The sequence below is a fragment of the Eublepharis macularius genome, chromosome 3 (genome assembly GCF_028583425.1).
Source record: "Eublepharis macularius isolate TG4126 chromosome 3, MPM_Emac_v1.0, whole genome shotgun sequence".
NCBI lineage: Eukaryota > Metazoa > Chordata > Lepidosauria > Squamata > Eublepharidae > Eublepharis > Eublepharis macularius.
This window is the reverse complement of record NC_072792.1, coordinates 142610445-142631062: the sequence shown is the minus strand read 5'-3', so window position 1 is coordinate 142631062 and position 20618 is coordinate 142610445. Positions and strand designations below refer to the sequence as shown.

At 42.5% G+C, this 20618-nt stretch overlaps 1 protein-coding gene across 4 annotated transcripts in view; it reads left to right on the top strand.

The window, feature by feature from the left end:
- The window catches only part of DCBLD2 (discoidin, CUB and LCCL domain containing 2), a 53704-nt gene that overhangs the window by 18154 nt on the left and 14932 nt on the right, over positions 1-20618 (top strand). For all 4 annotated transcript variants that reach the window (XM_054974743.1, XM_054974741.1, XM_054974740.1 and 1 more), the window contains exons 3-8: positions 1825-1962; positions 2922-2973; positions 8596-8668; positions 12138-12271; positions 17218-17258; positions 17954-18169. In XM_054974743.1, coding sequence (XP_054830718.1) covers positions 1825-1962; positions 2922-2973; positions 8596-8668; positions 12138-12271; positions 17218-17258; positions 17954-18169 — 654 coding nt within the window. The remainder of the gene's footprint in view (positions 1-1824; positions 1963-2921; positions 2974-8595; positions 8669-12137; positions 12272-17217; positions 17259-17953; positions 18170-20618) is intronic.

The following is a 20618-nucleotide window of genomic DNA, read 5'->3' as shown; positions in this document are numbered from 1 at the left end:
GGAATCTTTGTGCAGTCCATTTCCCATCTTCTTTTTATTCACAGCTAGTAGTGTTTTGTTCTCTGCCAAAATGTTAACTGCAGCAATACCTGAGTGGTGTTGAAATTGCCTGGGTTATTAAAGAGCGTTGAAGGAGGTGAAGGTATCTTGGGAAAGGAGTAGATATGCATGAAATAAAAAAAAGATTTTCTGCCAGAACAACGCTTTCTTGTAGTAGTAAGCATTCTTTTGGTTTTAAAGTTGCCAATATGACAATAAGTCTGGTCCATGAATATACGAAGTGAAGCAATATTCTGTGGGTTTTATTACTTTTGTATATCAGATTGTGATATGTTTAGTGTGCTAGAAACTTCTAAAATTGCATGTTGAGCAACAGAAGAGACTGAAAATGTTTCTGATACCACAGAGCTGATTTTTCTGGTTTTCTTGGTTTTTCTTTTTTCTAAAACCATGACCTAAATATTTCTTCTGGCAATAGTACACTCTTAGATAACTTGAGGTTTAAAAATATTGTTTTAAAGACTGTTGTAGGATAAAGTCTTTTATCCATCATTATTTCTCTTATCAATCTCAACCTAGATGTTATATGAAAATGTGGATTAACTATGAGCCAAGCTTTTGCTGTTAAGTACACAAAATCTCTGGTCCTTAAATGGCAAGGAGCTTCACGTCCTGATTATTCACTTTTACAAGTTTAGTTCACTGGACCAAGTAAATTGTCTACGTGACTTTTAACTCTCAGCTGTTCCCAGCTGGTGTGAGTGTGTAAGATATTAAGCAGCGTATGCCTTGCTCTGCTGAGAGTGCTGTATGGAAACATGAATGGCAAGGTTGAAATTGGCAGCCATTCTTTTTTGAATAAGCGCACTAGAAATACAGTTAGGAGAAGCAGCTGGGTTGCAAATACTGGGTGGATGGATAGCTTAAATGGAAATGTAAAAAAATGTACATATAGTCCATATATTTATTCAGGAATTTGAGAAGGCTCTCTGGATTGTTTTAAGATCCATTGTATTGAGCCTGGAAGTGTAGGGTTTTTTAAAAAAGAAATGTCATCGTAATAGTTTTTTAAGATGCCAGCCACTTCCCTTGCACAGGCCAAATAATTATTGTGTTGAATTGAGGCTTGCAGTCTCAAGGCTTATTGCTCCTGTCTTTTTGCCTAGTGTGGAAGTCATTCCCTATGTTGATGGCAAGATTATTCAAATGCTCCAGTTTGCTTTGATCTCCTCTCAGGTGGAGGAGCCCTATTTTAATTCTCTTAAAGCTGAGATATTGAGTGATTCCACACACATTGGATAATGCACTTCCAATCCTCTTTAGTCTTTATAGATCATTTGGAATGGATTTTTTTGTGTGCGGAACAAAAAATCCACCTCAGATGATTGATAAAGTGCATTGAAAGTGCATTATCCAAGGTGTGTGGAATCAGCCATTGTTTGTCAAAAAGAGCTTGAGGATTTTTAAAAAAAAGAGCTTGAGGAGTGATTTGTTTGAAGCATGATAGCATTTTGTAGAGTTCAGGAAGGTAGCTAGAATTGCTTTGCATCATGTTTTCACTGTTACTGAATAATTGCCTCCCAAAATTCTTGTGGGGGAGGGGGGCAAATTGGTAAGATGTGTTTTATTATCTTACTATTTTGGAAGCATTCAAAGATTTAAGAAATGCATTCTTTCCTAGAAATCTTAAGTGTGTGATTTCTTACTGTCTGGAAATAATGACAATTATAACAATGAGATTGACAAGTTACTTGAGTTGTGAATGGTCCTCTGAAGGGGCAAATACATTTTAACTCTGTAAAGAATTATGTCTTTTATTTCCAGGAAAATACTGTGGTTTAGGCTTACAAATGGACAGTTTAATTGAATCGAAGAGTAATGAAGTTACAGTACAGTTCATGAGTGGCATACACTTTTATGGGCATGGATTTCTTGCATCCTATTCAACCACTGAAAAATCAGGTATTTATCAAATTCTTATCTAGTAGTATGTAAGTTCACCCCACATATTTTGAATTCCTGCCCTGCACACTATAGGTTTGTTTCACTGTCACCCAGCTACAAATGAATTGTTCACAATAAATTAAGCAAAAGGTATGTCAAAGGCACATGTAAACGTACATGGTAGAATTCATAACAGTCTGTTTAGACCACAGTGAAAAGATATATGTGGTTGGAATAAACTAATCCAAGGTGGCTTCAAAAGTACCACTATGCTGCGGAGGAGCACATCTTGTTCTAGGGTTCCCAGGGGTTCCCAGCTTCTGATTAGAGAGAAGGCTATTGCTTTAAGAGTTGTCTCTGCGGATCATACAGTAAATTAGATTTATTCCTCAAGTTTGTGATTCTTAGCTATAATGACTATCCTCTGTCTAATTGGTTACTTTGACTGAGGCTACAGTCTTGTGCACCATTTACTTGGAAATAAGTCCCATTGTATGTATTCAGCAGGATTTATGTCCAACTAAACAGTCTGTGAGACCACTGTGCTTCTTATGACGGCTGCTGTGTTGCAACTCTTTTTTACAGTGGCTTTTTAATGTTGGTCAGTTTAGGTACTGATAGGCATGGGCAACAGTTAAAATTTTAATTGCACTGCTAAGCATATCTTCGTTTCTCTCTGCTAATAAGTACATTATGTTACTGACACTCACCTTGTATTTTGCTTTGAGTTTTAAAAGTGAATGATTTTTAAATTGGGTAGTTATTTATAGGTCTCTCCTTTTTTACATAATATATTGGAGGTTTATTTTTGGTACACTGTTAAACCAAAGCTATTTCGGTGTTCTACTGAAATTACTAAACTGAGCTGCTGAAGTATTGATTCAGTTCTTTAATTTTATGGTTTTCTTATTTTTCCAAACCAGACTTTAATTTTCTTTTTTAAATAATCTTTCTACTGATATGCTTTTTTTCTCTAGATTTAATAACCTGTTTAGACACTGCAAGTCATTTTTCTGATCCAGAATTTAGGTAAGATATCTTCTTTCCACCTCACATTTCCAGGGTTATTTAGAGTCACGTCACAGATGTGAATCAATGCATTTTTCTCTCTCCTTCACTGGTACAACATCATGTAAAGGAAAAATCATTTGAATTGTATCTTCATGTATTTAGCTTCCATCGTTGCGTGTGTATTTTCCAAATACTAGTGTTTATTTTCGGCACTATCCTTTGAAAAGCAAAGTTTATTATAGCTAAAATCAGGGTTTGTGTTTTTGGTTAATTATGCTATCAAAAAAGAAAGGTAATCCTCCATAATTTACATAAAAAACCCTTTGCATATTAAATTACTAAACTGTGGAGTAGAGATGGGCACGATCTGCATTACGAACGAAAAAAACCCATGATAATGGCGATTGCGCGATCATGACCCGGCGGATCGTGATCGGCCATGGCCAACAATCCAGCGGTCGGGAGAGGCCTGGATTGGGGTGTTCGTCCGCAGTTCGGGGATCCAGACACTCAGGCGCCAGCAATCTATTCCCCTGACAACGGAGCCAGGGGAATGCCTGAGCTCTGTTTGCCCTCTTTCTGTCGCCCTGGAAACCCCAATGGAAGCCCAACTTTCCTTGATCAGCAGGGCTTCCTTCCAACCACGGAGCAGCAAAGCAGTCACAAGCTGGGAGAAGACACCCAGGGGAGGGAGGGGGAAGGGGGTGTTCTGTAGCCATGGGCACTCCAATCTCATCCCTGCAAACCCTGATAGGCAGCTCTGACAGCCAAACACAGACCTCCTGTGTTGCTGAATGGGACCCATGCTTATAAATAGCAGTGGTCTCCCAGGCTGGGTTTCACTTTCTGCTAGCAGTGGAGTGGGACAGAGCTCTTGCTTGCCACTTGCTAGCCTTTGGGGAGAGAGACTGAGAGTACAATTGAGCCTGGCATCAGCCACCGTTCCTGTATCACTGGGAACAGCGGGGCGCCCCTCCACTGTGGCCTCCATGATCCACGATCTGGTTCAGGAACGGGAGATGATTGTTGCGGATCGCTTATTCGGGATTGTGGTCTGCACCGAACCATGATCTTCTGGATTGGTAAATTTTTTTGGTTCGTGCCCATGTCTACAGTGGAGTAGTAATCTTAAAATCTGTTAGACTGAGACCTGCATTGCATAATACTTGGTAAGCATTAATTTCAATAGAACTTGTCACACAAATTTTTGCTTTGCTTTTGATCATTTATTTTCTCTTCATGGATATGAATTCATTCCTAATTTAGTTAGGGTCCATCTCCTGGGATTGGTAGGGAGAGCAAAGTAATTTTTTTCGTAAGAAAAGGAACGTCTCCTGAAGCTCCAGCCATCTCTTTGCCTAAGCACAAAGAGGCAGGGTTTAGCAGAAACTCTTCCAAGCTCTGTTTTTAAAAAGAGAGGAGAATAAAGCTCAAAGAACAGAGATGAGAGGACAGGTTTGTCCTCCCCCAGTACTGGAGCTGCTTAGCAACTGTCTTCTTCCCTTCATTCAGGTTGAAGAAATGAGCTTGGGAGTATTGCAGCTGAGGTGAACTTTTCCCTCAGCGTTCTTCTACCATGAAAAGTCACACTACTCTTTGTAACACCCCCCCCCCACACACACAGTGTCATAATGTTTTGAGGAAACTGAGTGGCACTGCCTTAGCGAGTGGAGGAAAGGCAGAATTGACCACCCCACATAGTCCTGGCATCTTGCCCTTTATCAAGAGCTGCCTCAGATTATATGCTTCTCCCTTCCATATCTTCACCTCAGGACCAGTCAGATGTGGCAAGTGTAAATGGCTGCTATGTCACTTACACACGTGTGTGCATGTGCGCACTCATGCATACACTCCTTGCACATATGCCTGAGCTCTTATTTGTCTTTGTTTATGTGACCTGGGTTCTGACATGCTGATCAGACCCAGCCTCACTTGGTCTTTAGATTTATTGCTTGGAATTGCTCTGAAAAGCCTGCTTGGCTCCCCCCACTTTCCCCTGCCAAGCACCTTTCCTTGGATCCCCATGTTAGTAGTCAGATCTCTCCTCCTGCTGAAGGGCAGTTTATGGAGATGAAATTATAAATACCCTTCCTCATACAGCATTAGTGTAAGGCACTACTAGGCCTGAAATAAAATGGATGCCAGCAGGGCAAGAGCCTGCAAAAAATATTTTAAAAGGAGAGTTAGAGCAGCTGGCTGACTAAACACCCCCTCCACATCCCATAGAGATGCGTAACTTATAACAATGAGGCTCTCAGGAAGCTCGTGACTCATCTCACCTATAGTCCACCTCAGGTAGACCCATTAAGCCTCTCCCAACTCCATTATCCACCTCTGGAGACAGCCATCAAATCATTGGTTTGGGGGGCAAAGATGTCAGCTTGCCCTAGGGAGCATTTTGCCTTATATCGGGACTTCTTAGCTACCCATGAGTGTGTGTGTTTTCTGGATCCATCCACACGCCCCCAAATCTGTTTGAGCCTCTTCTCCTCCATGAAATGCTGGTCGTTTTGCTGCTGCCTTCCATGGACCTCTGTCTTCAAAACTGGTAACTATTGCCTTCCCGAAAACTGCTTTCTCCCTTTTTCCTCTCTTAGTTAGCCTTGTGTATGAGCTGCGTGTGATTTCCTGTATGTTTTCCTTTTATTTCTCTTTTAATAATAATAAAACCTGTCTTGTTGAACATCTGCCTGGCTTATTTGAGAGTTCTCTAAGGGAATAATCCCGGTAAACATAGAGCAGAACCACAAGTGACAAAAGGCACAGATTGGACACTTGTCTGCTTCCCTCAAGTTTTGATGGGAAATGTAGGCAGCTTGGTGGAATGTTGGACAAGTGACAGTTGAAAAGTCCATTGGACAGCAGTCAGAGAGCCAAGCTGCAAGACTAGGATGCCTACATTTCCCATCAAGACTTGAGGGAAGCTGACAAGTGTCCAATCTGTGCCTTTTGTCACTTGTGGTTCTGCTCATTGATGGAAAATCCAGATCACCCCCTCTCACTTGTCTCCTTTAAAGCTAATTCCCCCAACTAATTAAGAGAGAACTTGTTTGTGTAATAAACAAGCTCCAAACTGGTGAGCATGTCTGAAAACCAATAGAACTGAGCCACTTCTGAAAACACCCCAGTGCACAAAAGAATAGGTAGTATTACCCCTCCCCTTCTCTGTCTCTTGTCTCTTTTATGATTTCTTCTTGCTCTTCTTTCTCTTAGGTTTCTCTGAGGTTCACATTGTTCTGTGGGGATAACTACTGGCTGGGTGCCACAATCAGTTGCTTGTGTTGACAGGCAGCTTGGTATTTTATGCAAAAATGTGCTGAAATGTTGCTCTGACAGCTTGTCTGTATCCCTGATTCTCAATAAACAATATCTGAGTATTTTCGCTTACTACAGCCTTTCTAAGTCTATTTTGGAGCTCCCTCCTCATTTTGCATTTCCACCTCCAAACCCATGGGTGTGCATTATTCATTCCTCTCTGTTAGAGCACAGGCCTGAGTCCTGTTCACACCAACAAGAACTTTACATGTGTTGCCCTGAGCACATTTGCTAACAGCTTGGACTTGTGTTACATTTGAAACACCCTGGTTTTAGTTTTATCCAACGTTCAGGGGACCTGAGGAAAAGTATCTCTGTTTAGTCATCCAGTCTTCAAGAAGTTTGCCAGGGCTTATTCCTTGGGAGTAGCTGGTTTGCTGATCAAGAGATTGCCTTCCTGGAGTCTCAATGTTGTTCTTTAGGCCCCAGTGCATCTTCTTTGGAACCCTTCGAAGATTATGGTCGTTAAAGGTTTTCGTTCTCAAACCCCTCTTTCAGGTAGGAGTTTCTGGTAGGAGTGACCTCTTTTAAGAAGTGTTTCTGAGTTTGTTGCCCATTCACTTGATAATGAGCTTTACATTATTGGAAATGACAGAGTGATCTTGTGACAAGCCATGACATTTATTCCAAATACCAAGATATTTTCACAAGATTGAAGAATTTACACTGCCCTATTTCTGTCCATTGCCTACCACTCTGAAAGAGTATTAGTGGTATTCCCTTTATGATGTCAGTAGGATGCTCAAGATTTACATAGATAAGACCAGGCCTGTGAGAAAATATAGCTCCTTCCTTGTTTCCTTCAGTCCATCATCCTTGATATCATGTTACTCTCTGTCCAGATGGCTAAGCGAGTTTATAGTCCTTGCCTCCTTTTCCAGTTTGACAATTCTTGAGGATATTGTAGCCCATTGAGAAAGTGAAAGGGTGGTAGAGCGGCAACTTCAGCAGCATTCTGGAATAGGGCCTCCTTAGAAGAAGGGGGCCATGTGGGCCTCACACACCATACTTTTACTTATTACAAGATGAATACTTTCACCGCTACAGAAGTGGCTTCTGGATGGGGTGGTGCTTGAGAGATCCTTCTTGAGTAGTCACCAGAAGTCAGAGGATTTAGGCATCTGAAATGATCTCTTTTTTCCTCCCACCATAGGATATACTGCAACAATGAATTCCTATATGTGAGGAGAGAGAACACAGTTTTTACCTGGCAAATGTCTGTTCTTGTGAAAAATTCATTTGACCTACCTGGTATTTGTTTGAACTCTGAGGGTGGCATGTTTTTTTCTGCATCATTTCAGCTTGCAAGTGGCTGTGTGGCTCTGTGTGTGTGTGTGTGTGTGTGTGTGTGTGTGAGAGAGAGAGAGAGAGAGAGGCTTTATCATTAAACACATTCTAGTTGACATTTACTCAGCTGTTCAGGTTTTTGTTTATACAATTAGAGCTTAAGTTTTCTTTCTGAGCTTTTTAAATGTATGGGAGTTTGAGAGAAGGTCCTCCCCCTTTCCCGGCAAAATTGTTTTGCCTAGCCTTTTGGTTTCAAGAGGAACTAACCCAAACAAGAATGAACTTGGCCATCAGAAGAACACAAGTTCACAGATAACTACTTTCTTTTTGGGGTGTTAGGTTATATATTAATTTGTAAAATGCAATACATTCTAGGATGTCTGATGATAACCCATGTGAATTAATGATACTATAGGACCATAGGCATTGGTTGTCTTATATCTTTGTTCTTGTATCTTAGGAGTATGACCCATTTAGAGTTCTATTTTTGTAATCTATTCATTCCATTTTTTAACAAGGCTAACATTTTACATAGATAAAATTTTATGTGTTACATGTTCCTTTCTCAATACCTCCTGATTTGCTTATATTTCTTGCTTTACAAAACTTGTTTAGTAAACTGTTCTGGTAAAATTTTGCAGCTGTTCAGATTCTACACACATTGTGTAAACCTGAACTTAATGACTTTGTAAATTCCATTGAAGTAATTTGATTTTATTGATAGTGTCAAGATATCAACATGAATATTCCTATATAGTATTAAATCTTTAAATAACAACAGAATGGTGAAGGTGTGATCTTGGTGTAGTATAAAAGGTTTATAAACTTTTTAAAATTAAGGTGGATTACTGCAACCTAATTAATATGCACACATCATTGTGCTTTTACAGTGTGTATTAACTTCTTCCTATGCAAGTCTTTTAGACAAATTGTATTTCTGACTGTTTCTTATTTTAGCTTGCTGATAAGTTAGTTTGGGAAGAGGATTTGTGTAATTTTTGTCAGTAGGTTTTACTATCCCCTTCCCTTTTCTTACAGTAAATATTGCCCAGCTGGATGTGTGCTTCCTTTTGCTGAAATTTCTGGGACTGTTCCTCATGGCTATCGAGATGTAAGTAAACTTTCGATGTTCAGTATAGTCATGTGAACCTTACTGAATTAGATATTCCACTCAAGATTGCAGATTATGGTGCTTCGATATCTGTAACTGTCTTTGACAGTTACAGTAATAAATAAATACAGTTTTGTAGTGGCAAGGTCTCTGGACCCGTTTCAAATAGTATTTTATTTGAAATGCTGGCCTCTGTTGAGGCTCGCCAGTAGAGGGTGTGTGAACCAGCCTAGCCCATGCCTGCCATGGAGGCAGTCGTGCAGGGAGCCATGCTCAACACAGCTGTCTTGGGGGGGGGGGAGCTTCTAGCAGCCCATGTCAGGGTTCCGTTCAGACTCACCCAGCCACTCCCCCCATGGGCAGAGGAGGGAATGCGGCTGTGGGTTGTGGTGAATGGGTGTTTGCTGTCGTAATTCCCCCGCGATGGCAGGTGCATGATCCCTGGACTGTCTCTCTCACAGGATCAGAAGTTTAAGCAGCCACACAGCAGTGGAACATATATATGCAGACAAGGAGCACTTTCTTGCCAGAGGAGCATTCATCATCTGGTTGCCAGCAGTACCTGTGGCGATGGAGCCACCGCCTCTCCCTGTCAGGATCTGGCAGCCCTGGTTGTGACTTGTGTGGGGCCAGTTCCCTCACCACACTTGTCTCTGTTTCCCCTTCAGGCAGGTCACAGCCATCAGGGAGAGCAAGGAGCATGGCTGTTCCAGCCCCCAGTAATCCTTCCCAACTGCCATTCGAGCCAGCCCCAGGAGCAGTTCCCCAGGCAACCTGTGAGTTGACCCCATTCCTGAGATGGCAGCATGAGCAATAGCTCCCCCAGTCCCAACTGTTGCACTAACAGGCACAGCTCCTTACCCGGGTGAGGGGTGTTGGCAGCACAAGTCCAGACATCCTCCACAGTTTTAACAATTCAATAAAATCTGTGCCAAACAAATCCCTCCTTGTCAGTTTGCTGGCCTGGGCATGACAGTGCCCCCTGCTCCACTTCCTCATGGGGCTACACTTTCACACATACCAGGGAATGGTCTCTGGAACTGGGCTGGTATGGACAGGGTGACCCTGAAGAGGCTTCAGGTGCCTCCGAGCCTTTATGTGGCTCTGCTGCTGAAAGGAGCAGTGGTCCAGTGGCACCTTGGGGGCTCCAGCCTCACACAACTCCCTCTCCCTTTCTCACCCTTGAATTTGCTACGAGCAGTGGGATGGGACTTGGAATGTTGCCCGTGTGTGTCTGGCAGGGTGTGTGGTGGCATGGAGGACTTTCAATCTCTGACTGCACTGCTGGCATCTGAGAAGCCAAGCAGAAGATCACTGCATGTGGGGAGTGAGGTTGCTGCAGGGATGGGGTGTGTGTAGAGTGGAGTCCAAGGCTCTCTGGGGCCCCTCCTCTGCGAGGTCAGAGCACTCTCCCCTTTGCTGTTTGTGGAGGCAGAGACGGACTTTGGGAATCTGGCGCAAGGGATGGAATGATGGCCCCAGAGCAATTTCTCTGGTCCCCCAGGCCATCATTCCACTCAAGGGGCGTTATCCCAGGTTCAGAGCATGACTCTTGAGGTCCACCCCTTGTTCTCCTTGCATCTTTGGGATGCAGTGATGTGTTTAAATGGAGCCACCACTATTGGATGGGCATTCATTGCTCCCATCACATCCAGTGGGCCTTCCAGTCTCTCCCGTGGTTTCCAGTGGGCATTCCCATCACTTGTCACTTGGGGGGCTGAGAGTGCAACCTACGCTGGACTCCACCACCTTTCTGGTCTCACTTTTCAAGGAGAAGGTGTGTGTTTCTTGGAGTGGCAGCAGCAGTGGTGTGGGAGTTTGGAGGCGAGTTGTACTTTAACCACCTGCCTGGCCCTTGTGGGGAATGGGAGTTGGGTAAGCAGGTGGGTGGGTACCCTGCCTTCACCTTCAGGGGACTTCTCTTGAGGAAGGTGCCTCTGTTGGGGTGCAGCAAGCCAGATCACGGGGGTCTTTCTGCCCTGTGCACCCACTTTCTGGAGGATGGTGGAAAGCATTGGCAACTGGTGATGGCAAACGCAGACCAACCCATGGACTGGCTGTGGCTTTCCCTGCCACTCACTTTGCAGTCAGCTCCAGCTATCCTGCAATTGTCCTGCTGGCAATGCCTGGGCAATTACAGAGCATTCTCCTGGCTGCGCCTTGTCAGGCCTGCCCTCCCCAGCGGGGTGTGACTCCTGCCATGACCCATGGGAGGGTGCAGTTTGCCTGGTGCCAGGCTCTTTAGTGCAAGTGCCATGCAGTGCAAGTGTAAGTGCCATGTCTGTGGGGCCACAAGGCCCCTGGCTGCCTGCTCCCTGGCCAGGGGGGGGGGAGCATGTTGCCTGTAAGTGGGATTGCAGCCCGCCATTGGCTGTGCCATTGCTTGCCACTCGTGTGTCTGTCATGGGGACGTTGCAGCCATTGCACCTTGGGTGCTAGCAGGGTTGCCAGGGGAATGGCGGGACAGGTGCTCTTGGTAGTGGTTGTGCCTTGCTGGGCTTGAGCGCCAGCATAACTCTCCCACTGAAGTCCTTAGAGAGTGAATGAGCGATGCTGCAGTTATGCTGGTGCGCGGGAGACGGCACCATACCAGGCTTCAGGACTAGGCTGCCTGTACTGACCGGATGTTTAGTACTGCCTACCAAACATTATTTGTATACCTTCTTCAAACCATGGTTTGGAAACAGTTACTGGCCAGCAGGCTTGTGCAGATTTGTTTGTTATTCGGAATTAAAAATTGAATTTTAGGTGATTTGGTAAAATCCGAGTATTCCAGATAAAAATAAAGAATACTGAACTTAGTTTTACCAAATTAATTTGGTAAAATTCAGTAATGCAGCCTGGGCTGTTCCTTTGCTGTTTCTCTGCTAAGAAACAGCAGTTCTTGTTTTTTTTCCAGAGAGGGTATGGGGCGGGGAGGTCTTTTTTCAACCAAACTCCACCAAAGTTGCAGGGGGGCTACTCCTGACTTTCCTCTAAAGACCCCCCCTCCCAAGTTTCACTGGATAGCCCCCCAGATCGAGTTTCCCATAGGAAACAATGGCTTAATTTTGTCGAATTTCTCTAATATAACCTAACCGATCTAGGGAATCAATTTGATATTCAGGGAATGCCATTTTTCCCCCTCTCGTTCAGTATTCCCAATTCAGATTTACTGATATTTTTTGTGTGCACACTCCTACTGGCTAGAAAGTGCCATGATCTGAGATCTACAGTGGAATATCTAATTTGGACATGACGGCAAACTGTGGTTAGAGAAAAAAACAGCAAAAAAGAAGACAGAATTGGTGCATGAGAAAGGAAAGTGAGTTTAGTAATTCAGCAATGTCTGAACTGAACTTCCAGTGTGAAACCTGTGTATATTTAGAATTTTATAAACGTAACTTGTATATAGGAGGGCTATATAATTTGTAGCAGTCATTTTATCATACTGAAGTAGCATATCATTCCAAATATCTTCTTTCTCTAGTCCTCTTCACTGTGCATGGCTGGTGTGCATGCTGGAGTGGTGTCCAATGTTCTGGGAGGTCAGATCGATGTTGTAATCAGCAAAGGCATTCCATATTATGAAAGTTCTCAAGCTAACAATGTCACATCAAAAATGTAAGTGAATATTCTATTTTAACTGCTACTCCTCAGTATTGCCAGAATTTATTACTGCAGACAAATGGTCTAGCTCTTCTGGGACATTAAGCCTAATGATTGAGAATATTGTAAAGGCTGTTAGGCTATGCTCATGACTGTGACATTTAAAATGCCTGCAAAAATTGTAAGGAAGTATGACTCACAAACAAAGTTCAAGACTTCTGAAAATTTTCTCTCCAACACATTATTTTCTGTAGTCCATTTTCAGAAAGTTTTGATTGATTTCCTCTCATGGGCAGCCCTCATGTAAAAACGTGTAAAAATGTGCACAAATGCAGTTTGTTGCCTGGCTTTTATTCATACCTTCCTCTTTCCCTCTCCCTTCTCATACCTAGAATGAAACACCAGTTCCAGTTACCTGTGACCTATAAACACAGGCATGTGAGTTAACCAGAGTTAGTCTCCTCCCCTTCTAATTGGGTTCCCAAATCACAGTTTTATCCAGGCTTAGAATCCCAGTAGTGGAGACGGTAGGTTCACCTAAGTAATTTGTGCACTTGCACTTGTATGTCATGGGTAACTAGAGTTGGTTTTCACCATGATTCTCGGTGTGAGAGGGGAGGCAGGCATGTGTGCAAGCCTGGCAAGAAGGCTGGATTCATACACACTTGACCACAGTTACATGTAATGTCTGACTAGTTGCTGTAGCTCATCAACAGATCATATGCTTTAGTGACACTGCCGACATACAGTTCTTCTTCTTAAACTTTGCTTGTCTTAACTGTTTAAAACATGATACAGGGAGCTTTTTAAAAATGGCCTTATCTGTTCCATATGTGTTGCGCATGGTATGTAGGTTAAAGAATTGGAACAGCTGCAGTTTATACTGTAAAACCAAATTTTGCATTGATCCAGAGATGCTTTGAAACTTTTTGAAACTTTTTCATTGTTCTTCATAGAAATAATTCAGCTTAGATTCCTGAGGATAGTTAGGTGGTTAGCTGTGTTGGTCGGTCTGTTGTAGAACAGCAGGATTTTCATCCAGTGGCACCTTAGAGACCAACAAGAATTTCAGTGTAAGCTTTTGAGAGTAAGAGCTTTGTTCTTCAGATAGAAGGAAACTCTGACTCTCAAAAGCTTATACTTTAAATATCTTGTTATTCTCTAGGTGCCACTGGATGAAAATCCTGCATTTTAGATTCAGGTTGACATGCTAGTATTTTTCCCAGCAGCAGTTCAAGGACTTGCTCACTTTAGGTACTAAAAGCTTGGATCCTTCTATGATTTCCTGTTGTATCTGCTTATCATGCACTTGGTTTTACGTTAATTCTGCTTTGTCTAATTAACAACAGTTGGGAGTGATTACTCTTTTTATTAGATCTTGTTTTATTTCGGCTTCTCTCTGACATTTTCCTTTTATCTTCTGTTGTGAGTATAAAAGCATTGACCTAATGGTTATACACTCTAATGCATCTAATGAAGTGAACTCTGACTTATGAAAGCTAATATGGATATAAAGATACTGCAGTGCTCCTTTTTTTGTGCTGGAGGGCATGAAAGCATATAACACCAAGTAGCATGGCTCCTTAGTAAGAGGTTAGTTAGGCTGTAAGGATGCATGGAAAGGTTTTTTAAAAATATTTTTTTAGAAAGGGTAGTAGGCATCACCACAAAGTGACTGCCATGGGCGCAGTGCCAGTCACAAAGGAAAGTCCCACATGTAAAATGTGTAGTGGTCACTGCTCTTCAAGATTTCATTCTGAAGTTTTGCTGAGCTCCTTTTAACTGGAATGCTCTGTCACTGAGCTACTGGTCTTTCCCGTGAGTGACACAGAGGACATCTGTGTATTCATCCCCAACGGGTAGTACGAGAGCATGAAGGAGCACAAAGTTCATTTGTGCAGCACCAGGCTACTATATTATATCTGAAGCATGCTAAGCAATACTGGTGCAAACCTGACCCAAGAATGAAGGTGGAGATAATCCAAATCAATATGTAACAATGTCACACCTTGAAGCACCTGAGCCCTGGAGGAGAAGAGGGGGGCATGGGCACAGCCCTACATATGCCAGCCGCCCTGTAATGGGGCAGAAGGAGGCACCCTGACTAAGAGTGGTATGAAGCTACAGATAACATTACAGCCTTGTCAATCATTTCAAATTAGTCTTGTTCTTGGGAAGAGATTGAATACTGCAGTGAAACTTCCTGATGATTGAAAAGGAGTGGCGGTAATAAATGATTAAATTTTTTTCTGTCCAATTAGAATTTCCTTTACCAGATAGACTAAACACTCCAAGGAGATACCACATGCCTTCTCTTACAGCACCCACATGAGAATTATTAGTGGAAAAACAATGGGCGTGTCTTAGTGAAAATGGGAATTATTCGTGGAAAAACAATGAGCCAGTTTGGTGTAGTGGTTAAGAGCGGTGGGACTCTAATCTGGAGAGCAGGGTTTGATTCCCCACTCTTCCGCTTGAAACCAGCTGGGTGACCTTGGGTCAGTCACAGCTCTCTCACAGCTCTCTCAGCCCCACCCACCTCACAGGGTGTTTTGTTGTGGGAATAATATTGACATATATTGTCGAAGGCTTTCACGGCTGGAGAACGATGGTTGTTGCGGATTTTCCGGGCTGTATAGCCGTGGTTTTGGCATTGTAGTTCCTGACGTTTCGCCAGCAGCTGTGGCTGGCATCTTCAGAGGTGTAGCACCAAAAGACAGAGATCTCTCAGTGTCACAGTGTGGAAAAGATGTTGGCAGGTCATTTATATCTACTCAGGAGGGGTGGGGTTGGGCTGAGTCATCCTGTAAGAGTTTCCCAGGGTGTGGAATGCTAATGGCAGGCGGCTTCGCTGTATCCTGAGGAGGTTCTTTTGCATATGGATTGGTGCTTAATGTGCTAATCTTCTCTGCAGGTATATTGTCGGGTATAGAGTGTTTTGTTAGCCTGGTATTTTTCAGAACTGGAAACCATGCTCTATTCATTCTTAAAGTCTCTTCTTTCCTGTTGAAATTTTGTTTATGCTTATGAATTTCAATGGCTTCCCTGTGCAGTCTGACAAAGTAGTTGGAGGTGTTGTCAAGTATTTTAGTGTCCTGGAATAGGATACTGTGTCCTGTTTGAGTTAGGCTATGTTCAGCCACTGCTGATTTTTCAGGATGGCCAAGTCTGCAGTGTCTTTCATGTTCTTTTATTCTTGTCTGGATGCTACGCTTTGTGGTCCCGATGTAAACTTGTCCACAGCTGCAGGGTATACGGTATACCTCTGCAGAGGTGAGGGGGTCTCTACTGTCTTTTGCTGAACATAGCATCTGTTGTATTTTTCTGGTGGGTCTGAATACTGTTTGTAAGCCGTGTTTTTTCATAAGCTTTCCCATCTGATCAGTGATTCCTTTGATATATGGCAAAAACACTTTTCCTGTGGGAGACTGTTTTTCCTTAGTTGTTTGATTTATCCTTGGTTTACTCGCTTTTCTGATTTCATTTCTGGAGTAGCCATTTGCTTGAAGTGCGTGGTTTAGATGATTAATTTCCTCGTTGAGAAAGTGCGGTTCACATATCCGTCTTGCACGGTCTACTAATGTTTTTATTATGCCTCTTTTCTGTCGAGGGTGGTGATTGGAGTTTTTGTGTAAGTACCGATCCATGTGAGTTGGTTTCCTGTAGACCTTGTGACCTAACTGAAAGTTTGCTTTGCGGATGACCAAGGTATCTAGAAATGGAAGTTTACTCTCGGTTTCTTTCTCCATGGTGAATTGTATGTTCAGGTGGATATTGTTGAGGTGGTTTAAAAACTCCATCAATTCTTCCTCACCATGGCTCCAAATGATAAAGGTATCATCCACAAAAAGACACAATCGCACTTATTAATCAGATTTTTCCAGCGGATGTAACAGCCTTATTCCACCATTGTCTGACAAACAGTTACTTCCAATGGGATAACGAATTCTATGAACAGATGGATGGGGTGGCCATGGGAAGCCCTCTCAGCCCAGTTATAGCAAACTTCTACATGGAACATTTTGAAAAAACAGCTCTAGAATCAGCACCCCACCAACCTACAGTCTTGTTCTGGTTCATGGATATACCGAACCAACCTGCCAACATCTTTTCCACACTGTGACACTGAGAGATCTCTGTCTTTTGGTGCTACACCTCTGAAGATGCCAGCAGCCACAGCTGCTGGCGAAACGTCATGAACTACAATGCCAAGACCACGGCTATACAGCTCGGAAAATCCACAACAACCATCAATATTGACATACTTTGTAAACCGCTCTGAGTGGGCATTAAGTTGTCCTGAAGGGCGGTATATAAATTTTTATTATTATTATTTCTCAAGAGAGACCTTCCATTGCAAAAGTTGTATATGCCTCTTTAAATGCACTTTAATTACTGATAAGAACACTTTTGAGAAGTTTTTACTTCAAAAGCCAAATGTCTGGATTAATTTGACTGTTGGAAGAACCAAGAATGGACATGAATGAAAACTAAACCATGATTATGGTGTTCAAAGATTTTTTTTTCTTTGAGCACTACATGTTTCACTGGCATTTATTAAGCTGTGGTTCATGGTACATTTTCAGGTGATCCAAAATGGGGTGGGCAGACTTGCAGAAAAAGTCACAGATTCTTAAACATTTTTGATTCTATGAAGGTGCCATACTCTGTCAGACCATCAGTACACCTAACATCTACTTGGACTGGAAATGGCTCCTTGGGGTATCAGGCAAAGCTCTTTTCCAGACCCGTTACCTCAGGATTGTTGTTTATTAAGCAGAGATGCTGGAGATTGAATCTGGAACATTCAGCATGGAAAGCATGCACTCTGCCACTGAATAGCCCTTCCTCAAACCCTGCATGTTGAGTAGTTTCCTGATAGATCTAAAAAAAAAAAAAAAAGAATTAAGCAAGAACTTTAACTTATTGATGCCAAAGATGCGGTCTTTTTTTTAAAACAGGGGGCCACTGTCTTCAGGGCTCTTCACTTTCAAAACTAGTGGTAAGCATTCATTCTCTGTATTGCCTCTGTTTTTAATGAGCTCTAGAAATCTAACTAGAGTCTCTACCATCCTTTGGAATCTTTGACTTCTTTTCTCGATGCTTCATTACTATCTCAAATTTATGTTAAAAAGGAGGCCCTTTGTCTTTTTACATGAGCATTCTCTGTCCCCATTTGTTGTAGGCTGAATATTTAACTCCCCTAGGATTGCCAACTCCAGGTTGGGAAATTCCTGAAGGTTTGAAGGTGGATCCTGGGGAAGGTGGAGTTTGAGGAAGGGAGGGACCCCAGTAGGGGACAATGCCACAGAGTCCATGCTCTGAAGCAGCCATTTCTCCAGGGCAACTGATCTTGGTGGGCTGGAGATAAATTATAATTCTGAAAGATCTCCAGGCTCCACCTGGAGGTTGGCATCCTTACTACACACAGCTTTGGTGTCGCTTTTGACTTTTAAAATGCAAAAATCCAGAATGTTAGGCCACTTTTTTCCTACATGGCTAAAATCCTACTTTTCCTTACTGTGTCTGTTTATAATACCATGATTTCTGCCTATCTCTCTGTGGATAGATTTTACAGTTTAAATTTTATTTTGATCCAAATCTTTTCCTATCCTAAATAGCTCTTGAGTTAGTGTTAGCAAGGGCGAGTGTAATGTAAGACAGTTTCATTGACTTATGGTTGTTTTGTGTGTTCAGGTTGCTACGGGACACTGGGAATGGAGTCTGGAGTAATTGCTGATTCACAGATTAATGCATCATCATTTCTAGAATGGCCTGAACAAATTGGCCAGCCAAACACCTGGAGACCAGAAAGAGCCAGATTGAAAAGGTTGGGACATTCTTGGGCAGCTCTTACCAATGATGAATATCAGTGGTTGCAAATAGACCTAAACAAAGAACAGCGGATAACAGGTAAGCACATCTGAGCTTATTCATAAAAGGAAAAGGTATAAGTACTAAAACCTTATTTTCAGCAGAACTGTGAGGGACTTGCTGACTACGTCCCAAAGGGGTGGTTTCTGGGAGAACACACATCACCAAGTGAGCCAAGAGAGTGAATCCCATGGTATCCAGATGACTAAAAGAATCCTGGATGTGAGACCAACAGAAGTTTAATGAGAACAGAAAACCAGTCCAAATGAATTTCAGGCACAATAGATACAGCAGTGGTATGAAAATAGGTTGTAGAGTTTAAACAGTATTATCTACTATTACAACTACATGTATAAATGATATAATTTATTTTTGAAGGCATTACTCCTGAGTAGTAGGGTTGACACTGTTTAGTACTTGGATGGGAGACGACCCCAAAAGACCAAGATTGTTATGCAGAGACAGACAATGGCAAACCACCTCTGGCGTCCCTTGTTTTGAAAAGCCCTGCAGGGGTCAGTATAAGTCAGCTGCAAAGTAATGGCACTTTACACACAGAAGAGTGCATACTGTGTTTCTCAGCCACCATTGCGAGATGGTAATTCAGGACTAGGGGAGAGCCTGGTTTGTGTAAAGTGTGCATGCTCTGACACTTTTTGCTAATGGTGAAGGCCACCATTAGCTTATTGCACAGGCAGCCATTATATAATAGCATTTCCAAGGTCTGCATAACTCTGTTCTGTACAAAATACATGCTGCATCATAACTTCCAGTTTAATTATTTTCATTTTAAAAACTGTTTTACTAACACTGCCTATGTTATACATATGTGGCTGAATCAGTGTTCAAAATTCTCAGTTGGAAAACTTGCCTAGAACTTGCATAATTCCATGTTTTGTTTATTTGTTTGGAGTTTACACTGATATATTAAAAAGTTTTAAATAAGAGACTTACAGTTTAATTTTTTTAATTAAAATTGTAGTTCTCTAAATCTGTAATCTTTGTACTGGAAAATTGGGTTGCTCAAGAGGGTCTCTTTAGAGACTATAGTGAGCCCAGTGGGTAGAGAGACTGCACCCAGAATCAGCCACGTCAGCAGTGGGTGTCAACAGTCGCTGAGGTGATGGGATCCCAATTTGCAGGTCCCAGTTTCTAAAGCAGCACCAACTGCTCCTCCTTCCCATGAAACCCATTCTTTTCATATAGAAGCATTACTTTTCATTGAACACGTATGGCACATGTTGTTTTTGAGGGTATTTGTGGTAGGAGAGAAGGCTAGGTAGGGAGTTTATTTCTGGTAATGATAATTTATCTGCAGCTATTCCCTAATTATTATATGAGATAGTTGAATGTTTCACCACATAGTACATAAGGCAACTGCAGCCTTTGTTCCTTCCCTAAACAACAGACTGTCCTATGCAGCACTGTACAATCACTCTTCCCTAGCACTGGAACAGCAATTCCGACCAACTGCAAGGACCAGTTCACACTGCCAGAACAAAAAGAGTGAGATGTTGTTTTATGGCCATGTTAAAGGGTTAGTGCTTGATCCCATCTTGTATGGCAACCCAGAGTAGGGCTGGGTTCAAATCAGTAGACCAAGTTAGTCAGCTGACTGTTTGAGAGGGTATCTGTACAATATGTGGCTTTTCACATTTGCATTTTTTCACATTTTACAATTACATGTAAACATGTAAAAACATAAGAAGAGCTCTGCTGGATCAAACTAGCGGTCCATCTGGTCCAGCATCCTGTCTCACCTGGTGGCCAACCAGTTACTCTGGAGGGCCATCAACAGAGCATAGAGGCCGAGGCCTTCCCCTGATGTTGCCTCCTGGCACTGGTGTTCAGAGGTTGGCCGCCTCGGAATGTGGAGGTTCCCTTTAGTCACCATGGCTAATAGCCACTGATACACCTATCCTCCATGTAAATACATCGTATATGAATGCGCACAAAATATTGTGTGTACTGACCCTTAGGAAAATCAGAATCCAAGTGCATCATCACTGTCTTTACTAGTAAAGCAGACCCACATTCGAACACAGGAACCTAGGGAGGGGAAGAGAGCAGGCAAAGTAAAAGAGTTTCTATTGACAGTAAAGACCCCCTACCATTAGAGAGAAATATTGAAGGGTGCCTCTTTCTCCCTTTGAGCTCAAAACTTTCAGGAGCCAGGACTGTGTGTGTGCAAACTGCCCTCCTGATGCCAAGAAGTACTGGTAGGAAATAGCAAGGCACTTTCTTAAGCCCTCGGTTGGTTGGTGCTGGGATTGAGTGTCTGCTTGTAGGGAAAGCATCCTCTGCTTCCCTTCAGCTGAGGACCTAAGACCATTGGAAGGCATTCATGTGGAGTTATACATTGTTTTGAGAGAGTGCACCATGGGTTTATGAAAGGGAATAAAAAACACAAAATCTTAACTTTGTGTTCAGTGCATGCTACTTCCTTCAATGTTTTATTTATATCCCATCTTCCTTTTTCAAAAGAGAA